The 12,731-nt window shown below is 40.4% G+C and overlaps 1 protein-coding gene across 1 annotated transcript in view; it reads right to left on the reverse strand.

The window, feature by feature from the left end:
- Positions 1-8,869: 8,869 nt before the first annotated feature.
- The window catches only part of fig4a (FIG4 phosphoinositide 5-phosphatase a), a 146,995-nt gene continuing 143,133 nt past the window's right edge, over positions 8,870-12,731 (reverse strand). The window contains exons 23-24 of the mRNA XM_056240510.1: positions 11,611-11,688; positions 8,870-9,107 (exon numbers count right to left, since the gene is read on the reverse strand). Coding sequence (XP_056096485.1) covers positions 8,930-9,107; positions 11,611-11,688 — 256 coding nt within the window. The 3' untranslated portion in view covers positions 8,870-8,929. The remainder of the gene's footprint in view (positions 9,108-11,610; positions 11,689-12,731) is intronic.

A 12,731-nucleotide genomic window follows, 5' to 3' on the forward strand; every position in this document is an offset into this window, starting at 1 on the left:
TCAATGACAAGAGAATACAACATTCCAGAGAGCGAACAACCTTGTCTAATACCTCTTTTGACCTTGAACGGAGCACATAAGCCACCATTAATCTTAATTATACTCTCTATGTCACTATAAAGAATTTTAATCATGTTTAGAAAATTCTCATTAAAACCAAAAGCTTCTAAAATATTCCATAAAAACTCATGCTCAACCCGATCAAAAGCTTTTTCTTGGTCAAGAGACAACAAACCACAATCGATATTAAATAATTTGGAAACTTGTATAACATCTCTAATTAAAGAAATATTGTCAAATATTGACCTACCAGGTATACAGTATGATTGATCTGAATGGACCACCTGTCCCATTACCTTAGTCATTCTCTTAGCCAAAGTTTTAGAAAGTCATTTATAGTCAGTGCACAAAAGTGATACCGGCCTCCAGTTCTTGATCTCCAACAGATCCCCCTTTTTCGGAAGGAGAGTAACTACTGCCCTTCGGCAACTCAACGGCAGCCCACCCTTCAGCAAGCTGTCGTTGAACACCTCTAGCAGGTCCACTCCTAACTCCGACCAGAACGCCTTCAGGAAGTCCACTGGAAGCCCATCTATACCTGGAGCTTTCCCAGACTCCATCTCATGGAGTGCCTTATACAGCTCTCCCAGGGTTAGGCTACATTCCAGCTCTTCACTGGACTCCTCTGAGATCTTTGGTAAATCCTCTAGAAAAGGAGATTTTTCTTTGTTTTCCGGCTTAAGTTCACTTTTGTGCAGAGATCGATAAAAACTCATCGCTACATCACGAATCTGTCTGGGATTATATAACAAATTGCCATCCTCAGAAGGTAGGGCATGAATTAAACGATTCTGCCCATTTTTTTTCTCATGACCAAAGAAAGACTTGGAAGGTGCATCCATTTGATCAACACCCAAAAAACGAGCACGAACTAAAGCACCTTGTGCCTTAAACTCTAACAGCTCTTTAAGTTCAGCTTTTTTCCTAAAACAAGTTTCCAAAATATTACTATCACCTGAGGATTGATACAACTTTTGTAAATCTATTCATTGTTTTTCAATAAAATCTACAGAACGATTAAATTCTTTTGTAACATTTCGAGTATATTGTTGTGTGAATTGCTTTATCTGTACCTTTCCATAATCCCACCATTGCTGTAAGGACTTAAAAGACGTTTTTGTTTTTTTAAAAGATTCCCAAAAAAATTTAAACGATTCAATAAATAATTTATCATTTAAAAGACTCGTATTAAAATGCAAATAAGCACTTTTGGATTTCACTGAATTTGAAATAAAACTACAACTTACCATACTATGATCGGAAAAAGACAAAGGCGTGATAAAACATCTGTTAAATAAATTTAAATGATGTTTAAATACATAAAATCTATCTAATCTTGCCAGTGATATATAATTATCACGCATGTGGGCCCATGTGTATTGTTTTTCATTACCATTTATCCTTCTCCAAATGTCACATAAATCATATTTCTCAATTAGATGAATTAACCTCTTATGTGAAGCCATATGAGGTTCAACATGATTCCTATCCATATCCAACTCAGTACAATTAAAATCACCGCCCAATAAAAGAAAATCTTCAGAACCGCAATCTTCTAGTGTTGCACAAAAAATATCCAAAAAAAGTAATCTTTCTATAGGTGCCGTTGGAATATAAACACAAATAAAAACAAACACCACATTTTCATAAGAAGCTCTAACTTTTAACAGTCTGCCTTTCACAACTTCAACTGCATCATACGAAGTTGGTTTAAACTTTTTATTAAATAAGACAGCCACCCCACCACTTATATTTGAGTTGTGACTTAGCACGGATAATCCACTAAATTCCTTCATCCAGTCAACCTCATTCTCCACCCAACTATGAGTTTCCTGTAAAAAAGTTATGTCTATATTTTTCTGCTCAATTTCCTCAAAAATGTGTGCTCTTTTCTTTAAATTGTTTGCCCCATTAACATTCATAGATGCAATATGAATTTCATTCATAAAGAAAACAAAGAAAGAGAAAGAACACAATACGCCATACCAACAGGAAAAAATATTCCTTTTCTTCCACTTATACAACATCATTGTTTTGAGCGATATTTATGTTCCTCACTATTTTCTTCAACCTATACACTTCCTTATTGGTAAATGAATCACTAGCCAACAAACTCTTTGCCCGATCCACAAATTGTTTCAAATCAGGAAAATATTCTTGCACCTTTACACCTCTTTTATTCTTTGTTGACCTAAGAAACATTTTAATGTCCTCAAGATCATAACTACGTACATTAAATTCACTTTGAGAAAGAACCTCACTGCACTCAGAAGAATCACTGTCACTTTCCGTCTCTTCAATATCCTCATCTCGTACTTCAGCTGTCTTACTGATTTTTGCATCTAGCATTTTATTTTTCATCTTTCTTTTTTGCGGTGTCTTAAAAGAAAACTGCTCTTGTTCTGGTGTCAACTGTGCTTCTTCAGCCATTACACTGATTTGAGACTCTTCACCATTTGCACCTTTTTTGCTTTCTGAAGGATCAACCACCCTATCAGAAACACTTAAAACACTGCTTGTAGGTAAAATCTTAGGAATTGGATCTGCTTGTTCAATCTGAGATGAAGCTACTTCAGCTACTTCAGCTACTTCAGTTTCTACTGAACGATCTACCACATTCTCCACCACTACCGAACCTTCTTCTTGAACATCCACATTAACTTCTTTTCCATCATTTTCCTTACCCTGCACAACTACTTCATTACGGTTTCCTCCCTCAACATTTTTGGTTGGGCAATTCCGAATTAAATGCCCTTTATTGCCACATCCGAAGCATTTGACTTTTCCAGTCGTGACAAAGATCAAATAACTAAAATCCTCAATACGAAAATTCAAAGTTAAATCTAAATCGGCGTCATCCAGAATAATCATGTACACGAAGCGCCTAGAAGAAACGATGTGTTTCAATAACGGCGATTCGCTACTGATTGGGATCTTTTTTATCGGTGACACCAATTTACCATAGCGCGACAGCGCTTGAGTTAGAATTACATCACTAACAAAAGGTGGTATGTTAGAAATGATTACCTTTTTTGCTGGCATAGAAAGTGGTAGAACTGAAATGAACTCCCCATCGATGACAATTCCCTGCTCAACCAACTCATTTGCCTTGTCTACACTATCTAAAAAAACTACTGTCGCATTGTTCATTCTAGATGCGGACAAGACGCTAGAATGTCCAACTAACTCTCCAACGACCAAACAACATGCCTCAATGCTCACAGCTGATGCTACCTTAATTGCGTGGCGTCTCGTGAGTGTATTCAACCCCTGTGTTTGTAGGGCCGCCATGCCTCCGACTGACGGACAGCACCCGACCCTCCAAATAACTAAACAAATAACAAAACAGACAACAAAAATAACAAAACAGATAAGCAGAAAAAGAGAGAAAAAAAAAACTTCCACTCACACCACTCTGCACCACGCTCACGCACCCTCGCTCAACAGTCACACCGGAAGTGAGAGAGAGAGGGAGAGAGAGAGAGGGGGAGAGAGAGGGAGAGAGAGAGAGAGAGAGAGAGAGGGAGGGAGAGAGAGAGAGAGAGAGATAGAGATATTCACACACTTACACACATTAAAAAACAAACATGTGCACCAAATGAAAGACGGAAAAATATTTGCATGCTTAGTAGATTACGAAGTTTATTAGTAACCAATCAGCAGTAAGGGGTGTGTCCACTCATGATGGGGGAGAGAGAATGAACCAATCAGCAGTAAGGGGCGTGTCCACTCATGATGGGGGAGAGAGAATGAACCAATCAGCAGTAAGGGGCGTGTCTACAGATGATGTGGGAGAGATAATAAACCAATCAGCAGTAAGGGGCGTGTCTACTGATGATGTGGGAGAGAGAATGAACCAATCAGCAGTAAGGGGCGTGTCTACTGATGATGTGGGAGAGAGAATGAACCAATCAGCAGTAAGGGGCGTGTCCACTCATGATGGGGGAGAGAGAATGAACCAATCAGCAGTAAGGGGCGTGTCTACAGATGATGTGGGAGAGATAATAAACCAATCAGCAGTAAGGGGCGTGTCTACTGATGATGTGGGAGAGAGAATGAACCAATCAGCAGTAAGGGGCGTGTCTACTGATGATGTGGGAGAGAGAATGAACCAATCAGCAGTAAGGGGCGTGTCTACTGATGATGTGGGAGAGATAATAAACCAATCAGCAGTAAGGGGTGTGTCTACTGATGATGTGGGAGAGAGAATGAACCAATCAGCAGTAAGGGGTGTGTCCATTCATGATGGGGGAGAGAGAATGAAGCAATCAGCAGTAAGGGGCGTGTCTACTGATGATGGGGAGAGAGAATGAACCAATCAGCAGTAAGGGGCGTGTCTACTGATGATGGGGGAGAGAGAATGAACCAATCAGCAGTAAGGGGTGTGTCCACTCATGATGGGGGAGAGAGAGAGTGAACCAATCAGCAGTAAGGGGTGTGTCTACTGATGATGGGGGAGAGAGAGAATGAACCAATCAGCAGTAAGGGGTGTGTCTACTGATGATGGGGAGAGAGAATGAACCAATCAGCAGTAAGGGGTGTGTCTACTGATTATGTGGGAGAGAGAATGGACCAATCAGCAGTAAGGGGCGTGTCTACTGATGATGGGGAGAGAGAATGAACCAATCAGCAGTAAGGGGTGTGTCCACTCATGATGGGGGAGAGAGAGAGTGAACCAATCAGCAGTAAGGGGTGTGTCTACTGATGATGGGGGAGAGAGAGAATGAACCAATCAGCAGTAAGGGGTGTGTCTACTGATGATGGGGAGAGAGAATGAACCAATCAGCAGTAAGGGGTGTGTCTACTGATTATGTGGGAGAGAGAATGAACCAATCAGCAGTAAGGGGTGTGTCCACTCATGATGGGGGAGAGAGAGAGTGAACCAATCAGCAGTAAGGGGTGTGTCTACTGATGATGGGGGAGAGAGAGAGAATGAACCAATCAGCAGTAAGGGGTGTGTCTACTGATGATGTGGGAGAGATAATAAACCAATCAGCAGTAAGGGGCGTGTCTACTGATGATGGGGGAGAGAGAATAAACCAATCAGCAGTAAGGGGCGTGTCTACTGATGATGTGGGAGAGAGAATGAACCAATCAGCAGTAAGGGGCGTGTCTACTGATGATGTGGGAGAGAGAATGAACCAATCAGCAGTAAGGGGCGTGTCTACTGATGATGTGGGAGAGATAATAAACCAATCAGCAGTAAGGGGTGTGTCTACTGATGATGTGGGAGAGAGAATGAACCAATCAGCAGTAAGGGGTGTGTCCATTCATGATGGGGGAGAGAGAATGAAGCAATCAGCAGTAAGGGGCGTGTCTACTGATGATGGGGAGAGAGAATGAACCAATCAGCAGTAAGGGGCGTGTCTACTGATGATGGGGGAGAGAGAATGAACCAATCAGCAGTAAGGGGTGTGTCCACTCATGATGGGGGAGAGAGAGAGTGAACCAATCAGCAGTAAGGGGTGTGTCTACTGATGATGGGGGAGAGAGAGAATGAACCAATCAGCAGTAAGGGGTGTGTCTACTGATGATGGGGAGAGAGAATGAACCAATCAGCAGTAAGGGGTGTGTCTACTGATTATGTGGGAGAGAGAATGGACCAATCAGCAGTAAGGGGCGTGTCTACTGATGATGGGGAGAGAGAATGAACCAATCAGCAGTAAGGGGTGTGTCCACTCATGATGGGGGAGAGAGAGAGTGAACCAATCAGCAGTAAGGGGTGTGTCTACTGATGATGGGGGAGAGAGAGAATGAACCAATCAGCAGTAAGGGGTGTGTCTACTGATGATGGGGAGAGAGAATGAACCAATCAGCAGTAAGGGGTGTGTCTACTGATTATGTGGGAGAGAGAATGAACCAATCAGCAGTAAGGGGTGTGTCCACTCATGATGGGGGAGAGAGAGAGTGAACCAATCAGCAGTAAGGGGTGTGTCTACTGATGATGGGGGAGAGAGAGAGAATGAACCAATCAGCAGTAAGGGGTGTGTCTACTGATGATGTGGGAGAGATAATAAACCAATCAGCAGTAAGGGGCGTGTCTACTGATGATGGGGGAGAGAGAATAAACCAATCAGCAGTAAGGGGCGTGTCTACTGATGATGGGGGAGAGAGAATAAACCAATCAGCAGTAAGGGGCGTGTCTACTGATGATGGGGGAGAGAGAGAGTGAACCAATCGGCAGTATGGCGTACCACAAGGCTCAGTACTAGGACCACTGCTGTTCACTCTGTACATGCTACCATTAGGAGATATCATTAGGAAACATGGAGTTAGCTTTCACTGTTATGCCGATGATACTCAGCTGTATATTTCTTCAAAACCCAACGAAACTTACCAATTCACAAAATTAACGGAATGCATAGCTAATATAAAAAATTGGATGACTAGTAATTTCCTACTACTAAATTCTGAAAAGACAGAGATTCTAATTATTGGACAAAAAACTTCCACACGTAATAACCCAGAATACTGTCTAACACTTAATGGCTGCTCTGTCAAGTCTTCGTCGTCGGTTAGGAACCTGGGTGTGCTCTTTGATACCAACCTTTCTTTTGAAAGCCACGTGTCTAGTATCTGTAAAACTGCATTTTTCCATCTTAAAAATATATCTAAAATATGCCATATGCTCTCATTGGGAAATGCGGAACAATTAGTCCATGCGTTCATGACCTCAAGGCTAGGTTACTGTAATGCTCTACTGGGTGGTTGCCCTGCACACTTAATAAACAAACTACAGCTGGTTCAAAATGCTGCAGCTCGAGTTCTTACCAGAACCAGGAAATATGACCATATTAGCCTGGTTCTGTCAACACTGCATTGGCTCCCTATGAAACATTGTATAAATTTTAAAATATTGTTGATTACCTACAAAGCACTAAATGGTTTAGCTCCGCAGTACTTGAGCGAGCTCTTAACGCATTATAGTCCTTCACGTCTATTGCGATCTCAAAATTCCGGCCAGTTGATAATACCTAGAATATCAAAATCGACTGCTGGCGGTAGATCCTTTTCCTATTTAGCACCAAAACTTTGGAACAGTCTTCCCACCATTGTCCGGGAAGCAGACACACTCTGTCAGTTCAAAGCTAGACTAAAAACACATCTCTTTGACCTAGCATACACATAATACATTATAGACTTCTATAATTCAATGTTAGGCTGCATAGATTAGGTCAGCTGGAACTGGGAACACTTCCCTTAAATCCTGATGTACTCGTTACATCATAAGAAGAATGGCATCTACGCTAATATTAGTGTCTTTGTTTATCCCGAGGTTTTCCCGCAGCCTGCCGGATCCAGGCCGTGTCCAGATCTGACGAAGGAGATTCGCCTGGACCCGATGACAATGCAGTGCTGAAGTATCCACTATCCTCCGCCTATGGAGGATCCCTTTCCCACTCTACAGATAAAGCGTTGTGAATTCCGGCTCGCGTACCCCGAAGTGATAAAATAAAACAAAATTCTGTATCAAAATTTATAGGCAAGAAAAGTAGTTTGTTTAGGCTGGGTTGTATGAATTACAAACCTGCGCACATATTTTAAAAAGCACATAACTATAGAATTCTGAATGAGCATGTGAACGCCGTCAGCGTTAATCACAGGTTCGCGTTTAAAGTCTGATCATTTCGACGGAGGTGAATCAATCAAAGTTAACTTTAGCTGGAAGTAACATTATTCAAGAACCGCTATAACGCCAAACAATCTGTTACCTTAAATTATATGTTTATCTCTGTAAAGCTGCTTTGAAACAATCCATTGTTAAAAGCGCTATATAAATGAAGATGACTTGACTTGGCAGCAAGGGGCGTGTCCACTCATGATGGGGGAGAGAGAATGAACCAATCAGCAGTAAGGGGCGTGTCTACTGATGATGGGGGAGAGAGAATAAACCAATCAGCAGTAAGGGGCGTGTCTACTGATGATGGGGGAGAGAGAGAATGAACCAATCAGCAGTAAGAGGCGTGTCCACTCATGATGGGGGAGAGAGAATGAACCAATCAGCAGTAAGGGGCGTGTCCACTCATGATGGGGGAGAGAGAATGAACCAATCAGCAGTAAGGGGCGTGTCCACTCATGATGGAGGAGAGAGAATGAACCAATCAGCAGTAAGGGGCGTGTCTACTGATGATGGGGAGAGAGAGTGAACTAATCAGCAGTAAGGGGCGTGTCTACTGATGATGGGGGAGAGAGAGTGAACCAATCAGCAGTAAGGGGCGTGTCTACTGATGATGGGGGAGAGAGAGTGAACCAATCAGCAGTAAGGGGCGTGTCTACTGATGATGGGGAGGAGAGAGACGCAAGTGTGACGCTCGCGTACGTAAGTGTGGGGCGGAGCTATCAAATTAGGGGCGTGGTCCTTTTGAGGTAGTGGCGAGTTTGTTTTGGTGATTTCAAATATCAACACTGGCCAAAAGTGTTTTCAAACTGATCACATGATCTGAGGATTCAGTCACGCCTGCAGAGCGAAACCCTGAACCAGCATTATGAACACGAGAACACTCAACTGAATCTGATTCTCAATGATCTTTTATTATATTATGTACATATGCAAGCGTACACATCAGGTTAGCATGATCATTAGATGATGGATCTGCTGCACTTTCACATGTTTGTTCTTCATCATCTACAGGTTCATGTGTGTTTAAACATCATAGTTTTATAATGATAAACTCTTCTCATACGGAAAGGAATGTCAGATATTTACTCATTTAAACGGAGAATGAAATAAGACCAGATGCATTTCTGTGTTCTTCTTCCACCTGATGTCAAACTGAAGATGGTTCTGTTTAGTGTGTCTGTGTGTGTGTGTGTGTTTGTGTGTGTGTGGGTGTGTGTGTGTGTGTGTGTGTGTGTGTGCGTGTGTGGTTCACATGTATCTGTTTCTGATGTACTCTCGGTACATGAGCAGGTCCTCGTGACTCAGAGTCCTGACCCATCCTCGACCCGTCTGAACGTGACACTCGAACACGGACCGACTCTGGACGTCCACCTCCGGAACCGACACCTCCAACACACTGTCCACCGGGAACACCGACACCGGGACACTGAGCAGGACACACACACACACACAACACCTTTAAAATACACTGACCGGAACACACACACACACACACACAACACCTTTAAAATACACTGACCGGGAACACACACATGCACAACATGCACAAAACAAAACATTTTTCATTTTTAAAGAGAATATGTATGAAATTAGATTAAAATGTGTTATAAAACACTGTAAAATAAAGTTATTTAATTATAATTTAATTAAATAAAACATTTTATTTTATCTTTAAAAAGAGAATTCGTATGAAATTAGACTAAACATATTTAAAAAATACATTAATATAAAATCTTTTTATTCCAACTATTGAAAATACTACCGTATAACCATTTATTTCTAATAACTGAATATTCAACAAAACATTTTATTTTATTTTGAAATAGAATATGTATAAAATTAGATTAAAAATATGTTATAAAACGCTACAATATAATATTATTCAATTACAATAATTGAATATTAAATAAAACATTTTTTTAAATAATTTGTATGAAATTAGATTTAAAATATTTTTAAAATGCTATGATATAAAATCTTTTAATTCCAATTATTGAATATTAAACAAAACATGTTTGTCTTATTTTTAAAGACAATATGTATAAAATTAGATTCAAAATATTAAAAAAATCTACAATATAAAATCTTTTAATTCTAATTATTGAATATTATAACATTTTTATTTTTAAAGAGAATATGTATGAAACTAGATCAAATATTTTTTTTTAAATACTATAATATCAAATGATTTCATTGTAATAATTTTTAAAGAAAATATAGATGAAATTGGATTAAAAATATAAAAAGTATAATATAAAATATTTTCACTGTAATAATTGAATATCAAAAAATTTTTTTTTAAGAGAATATGTATGAAATTAGATCCAAATATTTTAAAGTACTATAATATAACATCTTCAATTCTAATAATTTAATATTAAATAAAAAATATATATTTTAAAGAGAATATCTATGAAATTACATTAAAATATTTAGAAATGCTATAATATAATATTCTAATAAATGAATATTAAATTCAAATTTGTTTAATCTTTAAAAATAATATATACAATTATTTTTTTTAATTCTATAATAAATAATTATTTAATCATAACAACTAAATATATATATATTTTTAAGTTTTAAAGAGAATATGTATAAAATTTGATTAAAAATATATAAAAATGCTATAACATATAATCATGTAATCCTAATATTTTTTTTATGTTTAAAGAGAATAAGTGTTAATATGAATAAATAGTGTTATAAACATGTGTAAAAACGGGCAAACGTTACAGTGATTAACATAAATGCTCGCTCTTTCTTTTTCTTTCTCCACCAATAACTGCAGGAAAAAGCGACTGCGATAAAAGTGTTGCAAAGCAAGAGAAGAGGCAGTGAACTCATGGACGGCTCCGGCGCATGAAACATGACTCACGCTCTTCTTTCTTCAGGACAAGTGAAGATTTATTGCGATATTCTAATAAGGCACATGTAGGAGACACGAGTCTATACTCACTATCATCATCATTATAGATCTCACGTCTCACAAAACATCTTATCATTACTGCAAGAGAATTCGTTTTTCTGGACCTAAATATCCATGAAGTCTTCTGACACTGGACTGGTGTGTGTGTGTGTGTGTGTGTGTGTGTGTGTGTGTGAGAGAGAGTGTGTGTGCGTGTGTGTGTGTGAGAGAGTGAGTGTGCGTGTGTGTGTGTGTGAGAGAGAGAGAGGGTGAGAGTGTGTGTGTGTGTGAGAGAGAGAGAGGGTGAGAGAGAGTGTGTGTGTGTGTGTGTGTGTGTGAGAGAGAGAGGGTGAGAGTGTGTGTGTGTGAGTGTGTATGTGATAGAGAGAGGGTGTGTGTGTGTGTGAGAGAGGGTGAGAGTGTGTGTGTGTGTGTGTGTGAGAGACACTGAAGACTGGAGTAATGATGCTGAAAATTCAGCTTTGATCACAGGAAAAAAATACACTTTACTGTATATTCACATAGAAAACAGCTGTGTTACATTATAATAATATTTCATAATTTTTACTGTATTTTTGATCAAATAAATGCAGCCTTGAGCAGAAGAGACTCTTTCAAAAGTGTTTAAAATGTAAAGAGATTTGACTATTGGATTATTATTCAGACAAGAAATGCAACAAAAAAAAACTGTTTTATAGTTTTTTAACTCCATAAAACTCTATTAACTCTATTAACATTTCCATTACTTTCTTTTTACAACTCCTTGATATTTACAGGTTATTGATGATCATAAGAACTCTGAAAGATATCAGTGAATCATTGTATGATCTACCTGACGAAGAGGAGATTATAGAGCAGGGTTTGATCGCCTTTATGAATATGATATTAACTAATGGAGGAATAGTGGGATTGTTCCTAAAGAAGCTTCTCTACAAGAAAACACTATGTTACTGTGTTATTCTCACACACACACACACACACACACACACACACACACACACACACACACACACACACTCACAGGCTGAAGACGCTGTCGGATGTCTTCATGTCGTCGTGTCTCTCCACCTTGTGCTGGTTCTGACCCAGATGAGCAAATCTAAAAAAACATACACACACACCAAACTTTGCTGCATTATTGTCCTGTTATCTCTGTAAAGCTGCTTTGAAACAATAGTATTGTATAAAACGCTGTATAAATAAATGTGACTTGACACACTCACTCACTCACTCACTCACTGTCTCTCTCTCGCTCACTCACTCACTCACTCTCTCTCTCGCAAAACTCTCCCGCTCACTCACTCACTCACTCACTCACTCACTCACTCACTCACTCGCTCACTCACCCGCTTACTCACTCACTCACTCGCTCACTCTCTCGCTCGCTCGCTCGCTCACTCTCTCGCTCACTCACTCACTCACTCACTCACTCACTCACTCACTCACTCACTCCCTCACTCACTCACTCTCTCTCTCGTTCGCTCACTCACTCACTCACTCTCTCGCTCGCTCACTCACTCACTCACTCACTCACTCACTCACTCACTCACTCACTCACTCACTCACTCACTCACTCTCTCTCTCGTTCGCTCACTCACTCACTCTCTCTCTCGCAAAACTCTCCCGCTCACTCACTCACTCACTCACTCACTCGCTCGCTCACTCACCCGCTTACTCACTCACTCACTCGCTCACTCTCTCGCTCGCTCGCTCGCTCGCTCGCTCACTCTCTCGCTCACTCACTCACTCACTCACTCACTCACTCTCTCTCTCGTTCGTTCGCTCACTCACTCACTCACTCACTCTCTCGCTCACTCACCCGCTCGCTCACTCACCCGCTCACTCACTCACTCGCTCACTCACTCACTCACTCACTCACTCACTCACTCACACACACTCTCTCGCTCACTCACCCGCTCACTCGCTCTCTCTCTCTCGCTCACTCTCTCGCTCACTCACTCTCTCTCTCTCACTCACTCACTCACTCTCTCACTCATTCGCAAAACTCTCCCGCTCACTCACTCACTCACTCACTCTCTCTCTCGCAAAACTCTCCCGCTCACTCACTCTCTCTCTCGCTCACTCACCCGCTCTCTCTTGCTCACTCACTCTCTTTCTCGCTCACTCACCCGCTCACTCACT

Source organism: Rhinichthys klamathensis, unplaced genomic scaffold (genome assembly GCF_029890125.1).
Source record: "Rhinichthys klamathensis goyatoka isolate OS25496 unplaced genomic scaffold, OSU_Roscu_1.1 h1tg000602l_1, whole genome shotgun sequence".
NCBI lineage: Eukaryota > Metazoa > Chordata > Actinopteri > Cypriniformes > Leuciscidae > Rhinichthys > Rhinichthys klamathensis.